General features: G+C 42.9%; 1 protein-coding gene across 1 annotated transcript; it reads right to left on the bottom strand.

Moving 5' to 3' along the window:
• Window positions 1-286: 286 nt before the first annotated feature.
• Window positions 287-12,246, bottom strand: LOC106563680 (G2/mitotic-specific cyclin-B3). The gene is made up of 12 exons (XM_014129471.2): window positions 12,044-12,246; window positions 11,718-11,847; window positions 11,443-11,523; window positions 9,770-9,870; window positions 7,351-7,465; window positions 7,167-7,268; window positions 6,983-7,075; window positions 6,719-6,856; window positions 6,405-6,560; window positions 6,082-6,231; window positions 931-1,061; window positions 287-663 (listed from the first exon to the last, which is right to left on the bottom strand). Exons 2-12 carry the CDS (start codon window positions 11,793-11,795, stop codon window positions 582-584), a joined length of 1,227 nt encoding a protein of 408 aa, XP_013984946.2. The 5' UTR covers window positions 11,796-11,847; window positions 12,044-12,246; the 3' UTR covers window positions 287-581.
• Window positions 12,247-16,489: the final 4,243 nt, after the last annotated feature.

The following is a 16,489-nucleotide window of genomic DNA, read 5'->3' as shown; positions in this document are numbered from 1 at the left end:
AGCCACCGTGCTTCTTTCACATGCATTGCTTGCTGTTTGGGGTTCTAGGCTGGGTTTCTGTACAGCACTTTGAGATATCAGCTGATGTACGAAGGGCTATATAAATACATTTGATTTGATTTGTGTACTCAGTGAAGTAGCTGACGGTGAAGTAGGTAACAGTGAAGTAGCTGATGGTGAAGTAGCTGACGGTGAAGTAGCTGACGGTGAAGTAGCTGACGGTGATTGTGTTATTGGCTGGACATGTCTGGGTCCAGCCAGAAGTACAATCTCATAGAAAAACACATACAGTACACAAATATTTAATCTCTCAAGTGTCAATTAACAAGTGGATAATTGAGTTTTCATACAAAACCTTAAAATCTAGAATGCTACATAAAAAAAACATTGTTAAACCCTATTGTCTGTTTGACATTCTTCCTATTACATGCATTTTGTATTAGTGTAAAAATAACTACTAAAACTAATTCAACAGATTGTGCTCTTGTTGATTTGTAAACATTTTCCTCTACAAGGAGACAACAAATATATGACATACAAATAAATAACCTATTTACACTATTAGCAGACCTGTGGTTCACTTAGGAGACTTGCTGCTCTATCAGAGCATCTTCTAGTGTCTGGACAGACACCAAGGGAATACACGCTACCTCAAAGAACACTCTGAAATACAAGAGATTCAGAAATAAAATACATGTTTTCTTCCTGGACATAGAATGAATCTAAAAACATGCAAGTCTACGTTGTCACTCTGCCGAACCCTTGTTTTCCTTGTTCTATTTTACATTTTAGTCATTTAGTCGATGCTCTTATCCAGAGCGACTTACAATTTAAGATAGCTAGGTGAGACGGCAACATGTCAATCGTAGCAAGTACATTTTCCTCCGTGAAAGGTATGTCTGTCACCTACAACAGAGCATGGTGCCTTACTTGTGGGAATACTTGGTAGTGACGGCTGTCAGCTTGTCATCAGTAGGACAGGCTAGCATGGTGCGCAGCGTCTTCACCAAGGGGGTTAGCTCCTTCACAGTGTAGCCAGTGTGGTACTCTAGCATGGCTGTCTGGGGTACAAAGATACATCTCATTAATTAGAAATGCGCTTTTAACTATAATTAACAAAAATATAAAAACTCCACATTCAACAATTTCATTGGTTTTACTGAGTTACAGTTCATATAAGGAAACCAGTCAATAGAAATAAATTCATTAGGCCCTAATCTATGGATTTCCCACGACTGGGAATACAGTTGGTATCGGTTGGTCACAGATACCTGGGCCTCAGGATCTAGTCACGGTATATTTGTGCATTCAAATTGACATCAATAAATTGCAATAAGCTACTTATGCCTGCCCATACCATAACCCCACTGCCACCATGGGGCACTTTGTTCACAACGTTTACAATCGGCAAAACGCTCGCCCACACAACGCCATAAACGTGGTCTGCGGTTGTGAGCTCGGTTGGACGGATATACTACCAAATTCTCTAAAAACAAATGTTGGAGGCAGCTTTTGGTAGAGAAATGAATATTAAATTATCTGGCAACAGCCCTGGTGGACATTCCTGCAGTCAGCATGACAATTGAACGCTCCCTCAAAGCTTGAAGCATCTGTGGCATTGTATTGTGTAACTCAAAATTGAAAAGGCACTCGCACATCTGAGCTATCTTCGTTGCAGGTGCATGGTAACAGTTCAATAAGATTGAAACCCACACACTGCTTTTGCTAGCATCACTATAAGCCTTGAGGCCGAGACGTAAAGCTTATTAACTTCTCTAGGGCCAGTGGGCCGATTTCGTCCCACCTACGTAACAGCCAGTGGAATCCCGTGGCGCGTTATTCAAATACCTTAGAAATGCTATTACTTCAATTTCTCAAACATATGACTATTTCACACCATTTTAAAGACAAGACTCTCGTTAATCTAACCACACTGTCCGATTTCAAAAAGGCTTTACAACGAAAGCAAAACATTAGATTATGTCAGGAGAGTACCCAGCCAGAAATAATCAGACACCCATTTTTCAAGCTAGCATATAATGTCACATAAACCCAAACCACAGCTAAATGCAGCACTAACCTTTGATGATCTTCATCAGATGACAATCTTAGGACATTATGTTATACAATACATGCATGTTTTGTTCAATCAGGTTCATATTTATATCAAAAACCAGCTTTTTACATTAGCATGTGACGTTCAGAACTAGCATACCCCCCGCAAACTTCCGGTGAATTTACTAAATTACTCACGATAAACGTTCACAAAAAGCATAACAATTATTTTAAGAATTATAGATACAGAACTCCTCTATGCACTCGCTATGTCCGATTTTAAAATAGCTTTTCGGTGAAAGCACATTTTGCAACATTCTAAGTAGATAGCCCGGCATCACAGGGCTAGCTATTTAGACACCCACCAAGTTTAGCCCTCACCAAAGTCAGATTTACTATAAGAAAAATGTTATTACCTTTGCTGTTCTTCGTCAGAATGCACTCCCAGGACTTCTACTTCAATAACAAATGTTGGTTTGGTTCAAAATAATCCATAGTTATATCCAAATAGCTGCGTTTTGTTCGTGCGTTCATGCATTTTTTAAATATATTTTTTTTATATTGTTGTTCAGTGTAGCTCAAATCCACAGAGCGATATCCAATGTATCTTCCATCTGCCATTCTTCCATGTTTCTTCCATTTAAAACAATCATGTGTGTCTGTGCTGATCAGTCTGTTGTGAAAACCTCTTGATTGCTGTGAATCAAATTGAGATATGACAATCAGAGTAAATGGGAGCCATGTGGTATGGGATTGGTGTTTACAAAAGGAAGAGTTGACGTGACTATAGCAGCTTAAGAAAATGGCACCAGGAGAAGAAGGCAGACGTTTTACGTGTCCCCAACCCGATTGTGTTTTTTTGTACGTTTATTAGCGTTTTTTGTAACTTCTTTTTAAAATTATTTTGTACATAATGTTGCTGCTACCGTCTCTTATGACTGAAAATAACTTCTGGACATCAGGACTGCGATTTCTCACCACGGACTGGCAGAATCATTTTTTTCCTTTAACGAGTCTGACGAGCCCGACACAAACAATATACTGCTTTCTAGGGAACAGGCCCAGATCCCTGTGATTTGTGAGAAGAGGAGGCAGAGAAAAAGGGGCAGGAGGGCGGGCTGCCTTCTGAGAATTTGTAGGCGATCGAATAAACCCCCCACTTCCTTCCATTCTGCTAGCAAATGTGCAATCTTTGGAAAATAAAATCGATGACCTACACGCAAGATTAAACTACCAACAGGACATTCAAAACTGCAATATCTTATGCTATCAACATACAGCTGGCTGGTTATACGCTGCACCGGCAGAATAGAACAGCAGCGTCTGGTAAAACAAGGGGCGGCGGACTATGTATTTTGTAAATAACAGCTGGTGCACAATATCTAAGGAAGTCTTGAGCTTTTGCTCGCCTGAGGTAGAGTATCTCATGATAATCTGTAGACCACACTATCCGTATTTTTCATAGCTGTTTACATACCACCACAGTCAGAGGCTGGGACTAAGATAGCATTGAATGAGCTGTATCCTGCCATAAGCAAACAAGAAAACACTGACCCAGAGGCGGCGCTCGTAATAGCTGGGGACTTTAATGCAGGGAAACTTAAATCCGTTTTACCAAATTTCTATCAGTATGTAAAGTTCAACCAGAGGGAAAAATCAACAACTCCGGACCACCTTTACTCCACACACAGTAACGCATACAAAGCTCTCCCTCGCCCTCCATTTGGCAAATCTGACCATAATTCATCCTCCTGATTCCTGCTTACAAGGAAAAATTAAAGCAGGAAGCACCAGTGACTAGATCAATAAAAAAAGTTGTCAGATGAAGCAGATGCTGTTTTGCTAGCACAGACTGGAATATTTTCCGGGATTCCTCCGATGGCATTGAGGAGTACACCACATCAGTCTTTGGCTTCATCAATAAGGGCATCGACGACGTCTTCCCCACAGTGACAGTACGTACATACCCCAAGCAGAAGCCAAGGATTACAGGCAACATCCGCACTGAGCTAAAGGCTAGAGCTGCCGCTTTCAAGGAGCAGGACTCTAACCCGGAAGCTTACAAGAAATCCCACTATGCCCTCAGAAAAACCATCAAACAGGCAAAGCATCAATACAGGACTAAGATTGAAACATACTGCACCGGCTCTGACGCTCTTCAGATGTGGCAGGGCTTGCAAACAATTACAGACTACAAAGGGAAGCACAGCCAAGAGCTGCCCAGTGACACAAGCCTATCAGATGAGCTAAACTACTTCTATGCTCGCTTCGAGGTAAATAACACTAAAACATGCATGAGAGCATCAGCTGTTCCAGAAGACTATGTGATCACACTCTCCGCAGCCGATGTGAGTAAGACCTTTAAACAGGTGAACATTCACAAGGCCACGGGGCCAGACTGATTACCAGGACGTGTACCGCAAGCATGCGCTGACCAACTGGCAAGTGTCTTCACTAACATTTTCAAGCTCTCCCTGTCCAAGTCTGTAATACCTACATGTTTTAAGCAGACAACCATAGTTCCTGTGCCCAAGAACACTAAGGTAACCTTCCTAAATTACTACCGAACCATAGCACTCACGTCTATAGCCATGGAGTGCTTAGAAAGGCTGGTCATGGCTCACATCAACACCATTAACCCAGAAACCCTAGACCCACTCCAATTTGCATACCGCCTTCACAGATCCACAGATCACTATGGCACTCCACACTTTCCCTCATGGACAAAAGGAACACCTATGTGAGAATGCTATTCATTGACTACAGCTCAGCTTTCAACACCATAGTGCCCTCAAAGCTCAGCAATAAGCTAAGGACCCTGGGACTAAACACCTCCCTCTGAAACTGGATCCTGGACTTCCTGACCCGCCGCCCCCAGGTGGTAAGGGTAGGTAACAACACATCCGCCATGCTGATCCTCAACACAGGGGCCCCTCAGGGGTGCGTGCTCAGTCCCCTACTGTACTCCCTGTTCACCCACGACTGCACGGCCAGGCGACGACTCCAACACCATCATTAAGTTTGCCGATGACACAACAGTGGTAGGCCTGATCACCGACAATGACAAGACAGCCTATAGGGAGGTGGTCAGAGACCTGGCTGTGTGGTGCCAGGACAACAACGTCTCCCTCAACGTGATCAAGACAAAGGTGATGATTGTGGACTACAGGAAAAAGAGGACCGAGCACGCACCCATTCTCATTGACAGGGCTGCAATGGAGCAGGTTGAGAGCTTCAAGTTCCTTGGTGTCCACATCACCAAACTAACATGGTCCAAGCACACCAAGACACTCGTGAAGAGGGCACAACAAAACCTATTCCCCCTCAGGAGACTGAGGTTCTACAGCTGCACCATCGAGAGCATCCTGACTGGTTGCATCACTGGCTGGTATGGCAACTGCTCGGCCTCCGACCGCAAGTCACTACAGAGGGTAGTGCGAATGGCCCAGTAAATCACTGGGGCCAAGCTTCCTGCCACCCAGGACCTCTATACCAGGCGGTGTCAGAGAAAGGCCCTAAAAATTGTCAAAGACTCCAGCCACCCTAGTCATAGACTGTTCTCTCTGCTACCGCACGGCAAGCGGTACCGGAGAGCTAAGTCTAGGTCCAAGAGGCTTCTAAACAGCTTCTACCACCAAGCCATAAGACTCCTGAACACCTAATCAAATGGCTACCCAGACTATTTTCATTGCCCCCCCTCCCCCTATTTTACACCGCTGCTACTCTCTGTTGTTATCATCTATGCATAGTCACTTGAATAACTACCTATATGAACATATTACCTCAACTAACCGGTGCCCACCGCACACTGACTCTGTATCAGTCTTCCCCTGTATATAATCTCGCTATTGTTATTTTACTGCTGCTCTTTAATTACTTGTTACTTTTATTTCTTATCCGTTTTTTTTTTTAACTGCATTGTTGATTAGGGGCTCGTAAGTAAGTGTTTCACTGGAAGGTCTACAACTGTTGTATTCGGCGCATGTGACTAATAAACTTTGATGTGATTATTGTACACCCACTCACCCATCCTCCCAGGCCTTTAGTGATGAGGGCCAGGAGCAGGCAGGCAGCAGCCAGGCGAGAACCTCTCTCAGGAACCTGCTGCAGCTCCAGAAGGCTCAGCTCACACACATAGCGAGCCAACGTCAGGGTCTCCATGCTGGCGCTCACACACTGGGGAGAGGACGCAGAATCAATCATTTGTCCATCTACTTACTAACGCAGCATATCAACGAATACATCTCCTTAAAAATATGGATGACCTCTGAAGCAGGTTGTTTTCCTCCTGTGGATCCTTGTTTCAAAATACATTCTTGAGTACTGCCCAAGGACAAGGAGGGTCTCACCTTGGCATAGCGTCGGAGAAAGCGGTAAGGGACCGGAATGTTGATATCAAACTGCAGTGCCTGCAAGATGTTTATCTCCATGGCGATAATCTCTTCCCTCGTGTAGGCGTCGTCGCAGATGTACAGGAAATCATCGATACATGGCGGAGTGCGTTCCTAAGGGAGGAAGACAATACTCAATACTTACTTATTGAAGGATAATGTTTAACTTTAATAGCAATTCATGATTAGGACAGAATTGTTAAGCTTCTAAGCAACATGAGATATTCTGATGTTCAGATCTCTAACCAGTCCCGTACCCCTCAGGGTCTCACCTCGAACTTGGAGGCGATGAGCATGGCTGTGGAGCCAATGAGCTGCAGGCTCTCCCTCATGATGACGCTGCAGGCCAGGTAGTGGTCCGTCAGTTTTACCGCCAGGTACAGGGTCTCGTGGTTAAGCTCAAAGTTTTCCTGAAGATGGAGCCGAGGTAAACATTCAGATCTGGAATGTGTTAGGGCAGCAATACCCAAAACACATGTTGTTGTGAAGAGAATCAATAGGCCAACCAAACAAAGTTATCTGTAACCAAAAGTCACCTGAAGTTCAACCATCCAGTCCACCAGAATCCCTCTCATGTCTTTGTTCAAGTCCGGCTGACTGTTCATGTAATCCTTTAAAACAAACTTCTCCTGAAGAAAAATGATAACATTTCATTCAGAGGATGTTATATCATCCACCATATGAACTCCTATATGAAAACGCCCCAAGACAACACCTTACCTCTCTCTCCCTCAGGTAGTCAAATATTTCGTTGGCATACTCGGCGCTCATGGAAACGTCACCATGGAATTCCTTGTCAATGTCAAACTCGTCAGGCACCACCTGGGAATAGGACACAGGCAGAGGAGAATGACTGCCTTGTTGAACCCAGAGGGCTGATAGCATGGATGTGTCTGTCTCTCACCTGTCTCCCTGGACAAAGAGTGGTCTCCTCCTGTGGCCATACCACCAGGTCTTTCTCTGGGGATAGGCCCACCTCCAACGTCATAGATTGCCCATTAGAGCACACAGCTTTAGGTCTACAATGGAGAAAAAAAATTTAAAAAATTAAAAAGTTTTAAAATAAATAAATACAAATATATATGTGTTTTAGCAGTGTTGGGATGAGAGAGAACATATACGAACACAAAATGGAGACATCTGATATACAGTACAGTCGGAAAGTATTCAGACCCCTTCCCTTTGTCCACATTTTGTTACGTTACAGCCCTATTCTAAAATGTTCCCCTCAATCTACACACAATACCCCATAATGACAAAGCGAAAACGGGTTTAGAGAATAAATTTAAACAATAACGTTATTTACATAAGTATTCAGACCCTTTGCTTTGGGACTCAAAATGAAGCTCAGGTACATCCTGTTTCCATTGATCATCCTCGAGTCAACTTGATTAGAGTCCACCTGTGGTAAATTCAATTGATTGGACATGATTTGGAAAGGCACACACCGGTCTATATAAAAGGTCCCACAGTTGACAGTGCATGTTAGAGCAAAAACCAAGCCATGACGTCAAAGGGATTGTCCATAGAGCACCGAGACAGGATTGTGTCGATGCACAGATCTGCAGCATTGTCTGCAGCATTGAAGGTCCCAAAGAACACAATAGCTTCCATCATTCTTAAATGGAAGAAGTTTGGAACCACCAAGACTCTTTCTAGAGCTGGCTGCCTGGCCAAATTGAGCAATCGGGGGAGAAAGGCCTTGGTTAGGGAGGTGAACAAGGACCCTATGGTCACTGAAAGATCCAGAGCTCCACTGTAGAGATGGGAGAACCTTCCAGAAGGACAACCATCTCTGCAGCACTCCACCAATCAGGTCTTTATGGTAGAGTGGCCAGATGGAAGGCACTCCTCAGTAAAAAGGAACACAACAGCACACTTGGAGTTTGCCAAAAGGCACCTGAAGGACTCTGACCATGAGAAAGAAGATTCTCTGGTCGGATGAAACCAAGATTGAACTCTTTGGCCTGAATACCAAGCGTCACATCTGGAGAAATCCTGGCACCATCCCTACGGTGAGGCATTCAGGACAAGTCTCTGGATGTCCTTTTTTTAATTTTACCTTTATTTAACCAGGTAGGCCAGTTGAGAACAAGTTCTCATTTACAACTGCGACCTGGCCAAGATAAAGCAAAGCAGTGCGACAAAAACAACACAGAGTTACACATAAACAAACGTACAGTCAATAACACAATAGAAAAACATATGTACAGTGTGTGCAAATGCAGAAGAGTAGGGAGGTAAGGCAATAAATAGGCCACAGAGGTGAAATAATTACAATTTAGCATTAACACTGGAGTGATAGATGTGCAGATGATGATGTGCAAGTAGAGATACTGGGGTGCAAAAGAGCAATAGGGTAAGTAATAATATGGGGATGAGGTAGTTGGGTGTGCTATTTACAGATTGGCTGTGTACAGGTACAGTGATCGGCAAGCTGCTCTGACAGCTGACGCTTAAAGTTAGAGGGAGATATAAAACTCCAGCTTCAGTGATTTTTGCAATTCGTTCCAGTCATTGGCAGTAGAGAACGGGAAGGAAAGTGGCCAAAGTAAGTGTTTGCTTTGGGGATGACCAGTGAAATATACCTGCTGGAGCATGTGCTACAGGTGGGTGTTGCTATGGTGACCAGTGAGCTGAGATAAGCCGGGGCTTTAACGTCCTTGAGTGGCCCAGCGAAAGCCCGGACTTGAACCCGATCAAACATCTCTGGAGAGACCTGGAAATAGCTGTGCAGTGACGCTCCCGATTCAACCTGACAGCTTGAGAGGATCTGCAGAGGAGAATGGTAGAAACTCCCCAAATACAGGTCTGCCAAGCTTCTACAAAGCTGTTTTTGCTTTGTCATTATGGAGTATTGTATGTAGATTGAGGGAAAAAACGATTTAATCCATTTTAGAATAAGGCTGTAACGTAACAAAATGTGGAAAAAGTCAAGGGGTCTAAATATATTCCGAATGCACTGTAGCTACAATAGTTTAGGCTGTTATGAACTGAATACATTCATGGGCATTGTAGTTGATGGAAATGTCACAAATGCTGATTAGTCAGCTAATTATCCCATTAGAGTAGACTGATCTAATTCTAACCCTATCGGATAGACCTCCGGTCATTTTCAGTGTGTTCTGACTGCAAGATATCCGAGCTGCCCAAGTCACCTGCTCCATAATGAGATGAACAGAAATGCTCTTTATTACTCAGGCCAAGGGCATTTTGTGTCACCTCATCAGTGACCGTGTCTAACCCATTCTATCCAATCTAGATCTTAAGCTTTTAGTAAATGATGATCAGTGTGGCAAAGAAATGGCTCTGAGGAACATTACTCGTTCAGATTAGCTTCATTCTTGGCAGCTTCTTTGCTCTTAAGTGCCTTCTTGGCAGGCTTCCCAATCTTGGTCTGGTTGTTAATTTGAATCTTGGTGGCCTATTCAAAAGGGGTAAAATGAGAGAGACAAAAGTAAATCTTTATGACCATTCAGATTGTGAAATTTCCTCAGAAGACACATTTACATTTTAAAGGGCCAAATAGGGTACCAACCAGGCAGTACATAGGGTACCAACCAGGCAGTACATAGGGTACCAACCAGGCAGTACATAGGGTACCAACCAGGCAATGCTACACCATTCATTACACATAATGGCAACATTTACAGGATCAAAGCTGCTTATTACACAATAATGGAACAGCGGTCTAAGGCACTGCATCTCAGTGCTTGAGGCTTCACTACAGACACCCTGGTTCAAATCCAGGCTGTATCACAACCAGCCGTGATTGCGAGTCCCATAGGGCGGCACACAATTGGCCCAGCGTCGTCCGGGTATGGCCGGTGCAGGCCATCATTGTAAATAAGAATTTGTTCTTAACTGATGTGCCTTAAATATATATAAAAATACACAAAACATTAGGAACACCTGCTCTTTCTATGACAGACTGACCAGGTGAAAGTTATGATCCCTTATGGTTAAATCCATTTCAAATCATTGTAGATGAAGTGGAGGAGACTGGTTAAAGAGGGATTTTTAAGACTCGGGAGAATTGAGGTAGGTGCCAGGCGCATCAGTTTGTGTCAAGAAATGCAACGCTGCTGGGTTTTTCACGCTCAACAGTTTCCCATGTGTATCAAGAATTGTCCACCACCCAAAAGACATCCAGCCAACTTGACACAACTGTGGGAAGCATTGTAGTCAACATGGCCCAGCATCCCTGTTGAACGCTTTCAACATGTTGTAGAGTCCATGCCCCAACAAATTGAGGCTGTTCTGAGGGCAAAAGGGGGGTGGGGGGTGTGCAAGTCAATATTAGGAAGGGTGGGGATCAAGACAAAAACAAACATCTATGGAAAAAATGTACCACTAACATATTATTGTGATGCAGTGCTTAGTATTGACCAACACCCTCTTACAGTGGCTTTGGGCTCCTTCACAGAAATCAGCGGTTTATTCTAAACTCTAATAATGGGATGATTCGATTATGATAAGCCGTGGGGAACCGGTCTATGGCCCGTGACGTGAACGGGCAAACGCGGCGAGGTAGGAGCGTTCTTCTCAAATCTAACAATAATCTGCAGTGCTCTGCCATGTTGTCAACAAGGCAGCATGGTGCGTTGTCCAGACACATACAACATATCTCTCAACATCTCTCTGGCCTACCCAGGCCAGACTAATCTAATCCCCTCAATGAGTCAGTAAACTGCTTTGAAACAGTGTCACATGTGCAGTGTTTATACGTGATGACACTTCAAGCGCCTCCTCAACTGGTATAACGGAGATCATTTCTGAATTATTTATTTAATATTGTTTGTCCAAGTATGAGTTCGAAAAACACTGTGGATACTGTAGTTATAAATGGGATACTTTGAGATATGTAATATTTATTTGAAAAGTTCCCCTGATGAAAGAGAAATATTGGCAACGGTTTAACCAAAGAGGTTATTCTCAGTATCACTCCACACATACATTCACAAACATCACTGATGAAAAACCTTGGTCAGCTTACATTAGTGATGTCAACAAAGGCAGATCTTTTCTTTACGCCACCCTGTGGAGAAGATGGGGACCTCTTACTGTGAACACCCTCCTGAGGAAGACAAAGACAGGGTCGTGTTTTATTTTGCAGAGAACAAAAATCAACCTTGTTCTAGCTAGCTACTACACTTTTGCCTGATCAGAAAACAGTGCATCATGTTCAATCATTGTAACACTTTTTCAAAAAGGCAGGATTTCATCAAACAGCAGATGTGAGTTTGATAACGTTAACTTCTAGCTAGTTACCTGATTCTCCATCCCACCTATTGATCCTTTTCCAGGAACTTTAATGGAAGAGGGGTTCTTTCCCCTTGAGAAAGGCATCTCTCTGCTCCACCGGTAACGTTATACTTTGTTTTGTAGCTAACAGTCGTTTCTGTGGGAAAAGCCATGTCATTAACTAGTTTGCTGAAGTAGTTGGCACTAGCAAGGCATGGCTATCTAGACTCTGGGGACAGCAGACTACCGTTGCTTTACTGAAGCTAGCTAGCTATAACAACATTAGCTAGCTTGCTAGTATTATATCAGACAATTACCAGTGACGGAACAAAGTAATTTAGGTAGCTATTTACCTTCTGTACAGCAGATTTCCAACTGTTGGCCTCAATGACTCATGCTATGCTTTTGTTGATAATAAAGAGAAAACACGAATGTTTAGCTTGCTAAATAAGAAATTGCTCTCAGGGAAAGAAAGCTTGGACTGGGGATTTGAAAGTTTGATTACACATTTCGGCCGCGTGGATTGGTCCACTCTCACAAAGTTCTACCGAATCACGCGAGATCCTGAGTCACAAGACCATCGTTGATAAGAGGCGGGTCTGTTATCCTCCTTGTTTCATGAACAAAACCATGTCCTTATTATGTTGATTTATTTTCCCTTTTGTACTTTAACTATTTGCACATCGTTATATACACATAATATGACATTTGTAATGTCTTTAATTATTTTGGAACTTCCGTGAGTGTAATGTTCACTGTTCATTTTTATTGTTTATTTCACTGTTGTATATTATCTACTTCACTTGCTTTGGCAATGTTAACATTTGTTTCCCATGCCAATAAAGCCCCTTGAATTGAATTGATACATGTTGGATACATTAGTAACCTACAAGCTGCATACACCAGAGATGAATAGTATTTTTATTTATACTAACGCATTCGCTTCAGTTGCTTGCAAGGGAACTCAATCTAGGTATTAAACACTACACAGTTACATTTTCTTCATCCTCCAGCCAGAGAGGAAGAGAGAGGCCTAACTCGGTAGAAAATCTGTCTCCCTCCAGCAGATTGGGCATTTTTGTATGGAGATCAATGAGAGTGTAGAATTTGGTCAACCAACAAAAATGAATGGCTTATTTGCTATGTGAGGCGTATTTGATCGAATAGAAGTTGTCATGTTTTTATTGCTAAAATTGTACTGATATAAGTAGGACAGGTGACATCCCGGCAACTTTGAGAAAAACACTGTATATCTGAGTTGTCTCGAGATGGCTATGCATATTAATAACGTGAGGCTAGTAGCATAGCATCTCTCTCCATTGAATACAGCCAGTTGACTTCAGCAATACTTATCGAATATTGAAAAAAAAGTATTACAATAATGAGATGTATCCACCCATGCAAAGAAAGAGGAGGCTATGTGGACAACGACTCCCATTGTTAGGGTGGAAAGACATGTACCTTGTCAGTATATCCATTATGGTGTTGGAGGGCCAGCAGGCGGCACCCTTTTCTCTGGTCTAAAAAAATATCCCAATGCCCCCAGGACATTGCCCTGTGTAGGGTGCCGTTTTCCGGATGTGACGTTAAACGGGTGTCCTAAATCTCTGTTGTCACCAAAAAATCCCATGACCCCGTTGTCCTGGCTAAATCCCAATCTGGCTCTCATACCATCATGGTCACATGATAATCCCCAGTTTACAATTGGCTCATTCAACCCCCCTTCAACCTCCCTCCCGTAACTATTTCCCAGGTCGTTGCTGTAAATGGGAATGTGTTCTCAGTCACCTTACCTGGCACCTGGTAAAATAAGGGTTAAATAAAAATATATATATATACAAAAATATATATTTGGTAAATCCTAACCAATGATTTATGGCTACTCTAGATGACTGACAGGGGTCACTGTGTTGAAGCCACTGTGACTCCATCTTGGCAAACAAATATTTTGGAAGCTATAGAAATCCATGTATTAATGTCTACATTTGTTTTTGCCATATTTATGATATTACAGCCACAATTAATACTTTTAAATTATATTATGTGAGCTAAATATACTTAAAAACATTTTCCTTATATTATCGTTTTTACAGATTACTAATGTTAACAACAACACAATACGGAAATACTGTGCATTCAGAAAGTATTCAGACCCCTTGACTTTTTCCACATTTTGTTACGTTACAGCCTTATTCTAAAATGGATTAAAAAAAATGTTTCCCTTCATCAATCTACACACAATACCCCATAATGACAAAGGAGAAATTGTTGCAAATTTATGAAAAACTGAAATATCACATTTACATAAGTAAAAGACCCATTACTCGATGATTACAGCCTTGAGTCTTCTTGGGTATGACTTTACAAGCTTGGCACACCTGTATTTGGGGAGTTTCCCCCATTCTTCTCTGCAGATCCTCCCAAGCTCTGTCAGGTTGGATTGAGGGCATTGCTGCACAGCTATTTTCAGGTCTTTCCAGAGATGTTCGATCGGGTTCAAGTGCGGGCTCTGGCTGGGCCACTAAAGGACATTCAGAGACTTGTTTCCGAAGCCACTCCTTTGTTGTCTTGGCTGTGTGCTTAGGGTTGTTGTCCTGTTGGAAGGTGAACTTTTGCCCCAGTCTGAGGTCCTGAACGCTCTGGAGCAGTTTTTCCATCAAGGATCTGTCTGTACTTTGCTCTGTTTATCTTTCCCTCGATCCTGACTAGTCTCCCACTCCCTGCGGCTGAACATCCCCACAGCATGATGCTGCCACCATCATGCTTCACAGTAGTGATGATATTGGCCAGGTGATGAGCGGTGCCTGGTTTCCTCCAGACGTGACTCTTGGCATTCATGCCAAAGAGTTCAATCTTGGTTTCATTAAACCAGGGAATCTTGTTTCTCATGGTCTGAGAGTCCCTTATGTGCTTTCTTTCTAGGCACTCTACCGTAAAGGCCTGATTGGTGGAGTGCTGTAGAGGTGGTTGTCCTTCTGGAAGGTTCTCTCATCTCCACAGAGGAACTCTGGAGCTCTGTCAGAGTGACCATCAGGTTCTTGGTCACCTCCCTGACCAAGGCCCTTCTCCCCCATTTGCTCAGTTTAGCCAGGTGGCCAGCTCTACGAAGAGTCTTGGTGGTTCCAAACTTCTGTGTTCTTGGGGACCTTCAATGCTCCAGAAATGTGTTGGTACCCTTTCCAAGATCTGTGCCTTGACACAATCCTGTCTTGGAGCTCTATGGACAATTCCGCCGACCTCATGGATTGTTTTTGCTCTGACATAAACTGTCAACTGTGGGACCTTATATAGACAGGTGTGTGCCTTTCCAAATCATGTCCAATCAATTTAATTTACCACAGGTGGACTCCAATCAAGTTTTAGAAACATTTTAAGGATGATCAATGGAAGCAGGATGCACCTGAGCTCAATTTCGAGTCTCATAGCGAAGGGTCTGAATACTTATGTAAATAAGGTATTTCAGTTTTTTATTTTAATACATTTGCAAAAATGTCTAAAAACCTGTTTTCACTTTGTCGTTATGGGGTATTGTGTGTAGATTGGTGAGGAAAAACATTAATTTAATACATTTTAGAATAAGGCTGTAATGTAACAAAATGTGGAAAAGTGAAGGGGTCTGAGTACTTTCCGAATGCACTGTACATGCAATTCCGTCCTTGAAACATTTAATTGAAATTCTGTAGAATATCATTAATTCCTATGGAGGACTGCTCCTACCAATATGGCCGAAATGGCCGACCGCTGGCTTCAAAGCCTCTCACAGCATCAGCAATCCTGGGTTTATATGCATCATTGGGCCTAACAGGGGTTTGCCTTTTGCAGTTCCAGCATCATTACTTTGATCTAGTTCATGCAAACAGGAGCATGCTACCTGGGATTAATTTCATCTCAACTGAATAGTGTCTCTGGCTATATACAAGGTAATATTAGGGATTGATGGCGGTGGCCATAGAGGCACAGTACCTGTATAATATTATTATCCTAAGGCTCTGCCTATGTGCAGTATACACCAGGGTGTAGATCTCAGACTACTATCAAGGTATTAAAGGAAACTTTACAGAAGGTCATGCCTCGCTCAAGGGCATAGCGACAGTATTCTCACCTTTTCAGCTCCAGTATTCTAACTAGCAACATTTTGGTTACTGGCCCAACGCTCTAACCTCAATGCTACCTGCCACCCGTGTTGTTCTTGATAAGTCCGCGGATCAACTCCCTCCTCTCGTTCTCCATTGCTCTGATCTTCATCTCATAGCTGTGCTCTCTTTCGTTGCTCTTTATGAGGGCATCTCTAGTCTTTTCTATGTTCAGTCTCAGGTGCAACAGGTTCTGTCTTACCTTTCGGTGTTTCTCCAACTCCATCGCTTTTCTTTTCAATATTGCCTTCTCTTTCTCATTCTCCTCCTTCATCCTTTCATTCTCGCCTTCCATTATCTCTCTCTCTGACTCTCTCTCACTCACTCTCTCTCGCTCTCTCACACTCTCTCTCACTCACTCTCTCTCTCCATATGTCTTCCCCTTCTCTTCCACCTCAGTCCTTACCGCCTTCTCTCTCGTTTTCCTTCATTTCACCCCTCACTCTCTCGACCTCCTTCTTCTCCAATTTCACCTTCTCCACCTTCTTCTTAAACATGTTTTCTGTTTCAACTTTTTCATCACTCCTTCCAAATCTTCTCAGACTCTGTCGTTTATCTTTTCTGCCACAATCTTAATACACTCTCTGCATCTTAGGCTTCCATTTCTCCTCTATCACCTCCCTCACCTGATCTACCTCCTTCTATTTTTTCTCCTCCATCTCTGAC

Source organism: Salmo salar, chromosome ssa11, assembly GCF_905237065.1.
Source record: "Salmo salar chromosome ssa11, Ssal_v3.1, whole genome shotgun sequence".
Lineage (NCBI taxonomy): Eukaryota > Metazoa > Chordata > Actinopteri > Salmoniformes > Salmonidae > Salmo > Salmo salar.
Note: the sequence above shows the minus strand (reverse complement) of the source record. Positions and strands in the feature narration are given on the sequence as shown.

Coding starts and splice junctions, on each gene's coding strand:
- LOC106563680 (XM_014129471.2), bottom strand. CDS start 11,795: ATGCCTTTCTCAAGGGGAAAGAACCCCTCTTCCATTAAAGTTCCTGGA. Junction 11,524..11,717: donor TAGGTGGGATGGAGAATCAG/GTAACTAGCTAG, acceptor TGTCTTCCTCAG/GAGGGTGTTCACAGTAAGAG. Junction 6,857..6,982: donor ACTGGATGGTTGAACTTCAG/GTGACTTTTGGT, acceptor CTCCATCTTCAG/GAAAACTTTGAGCTTAACCA.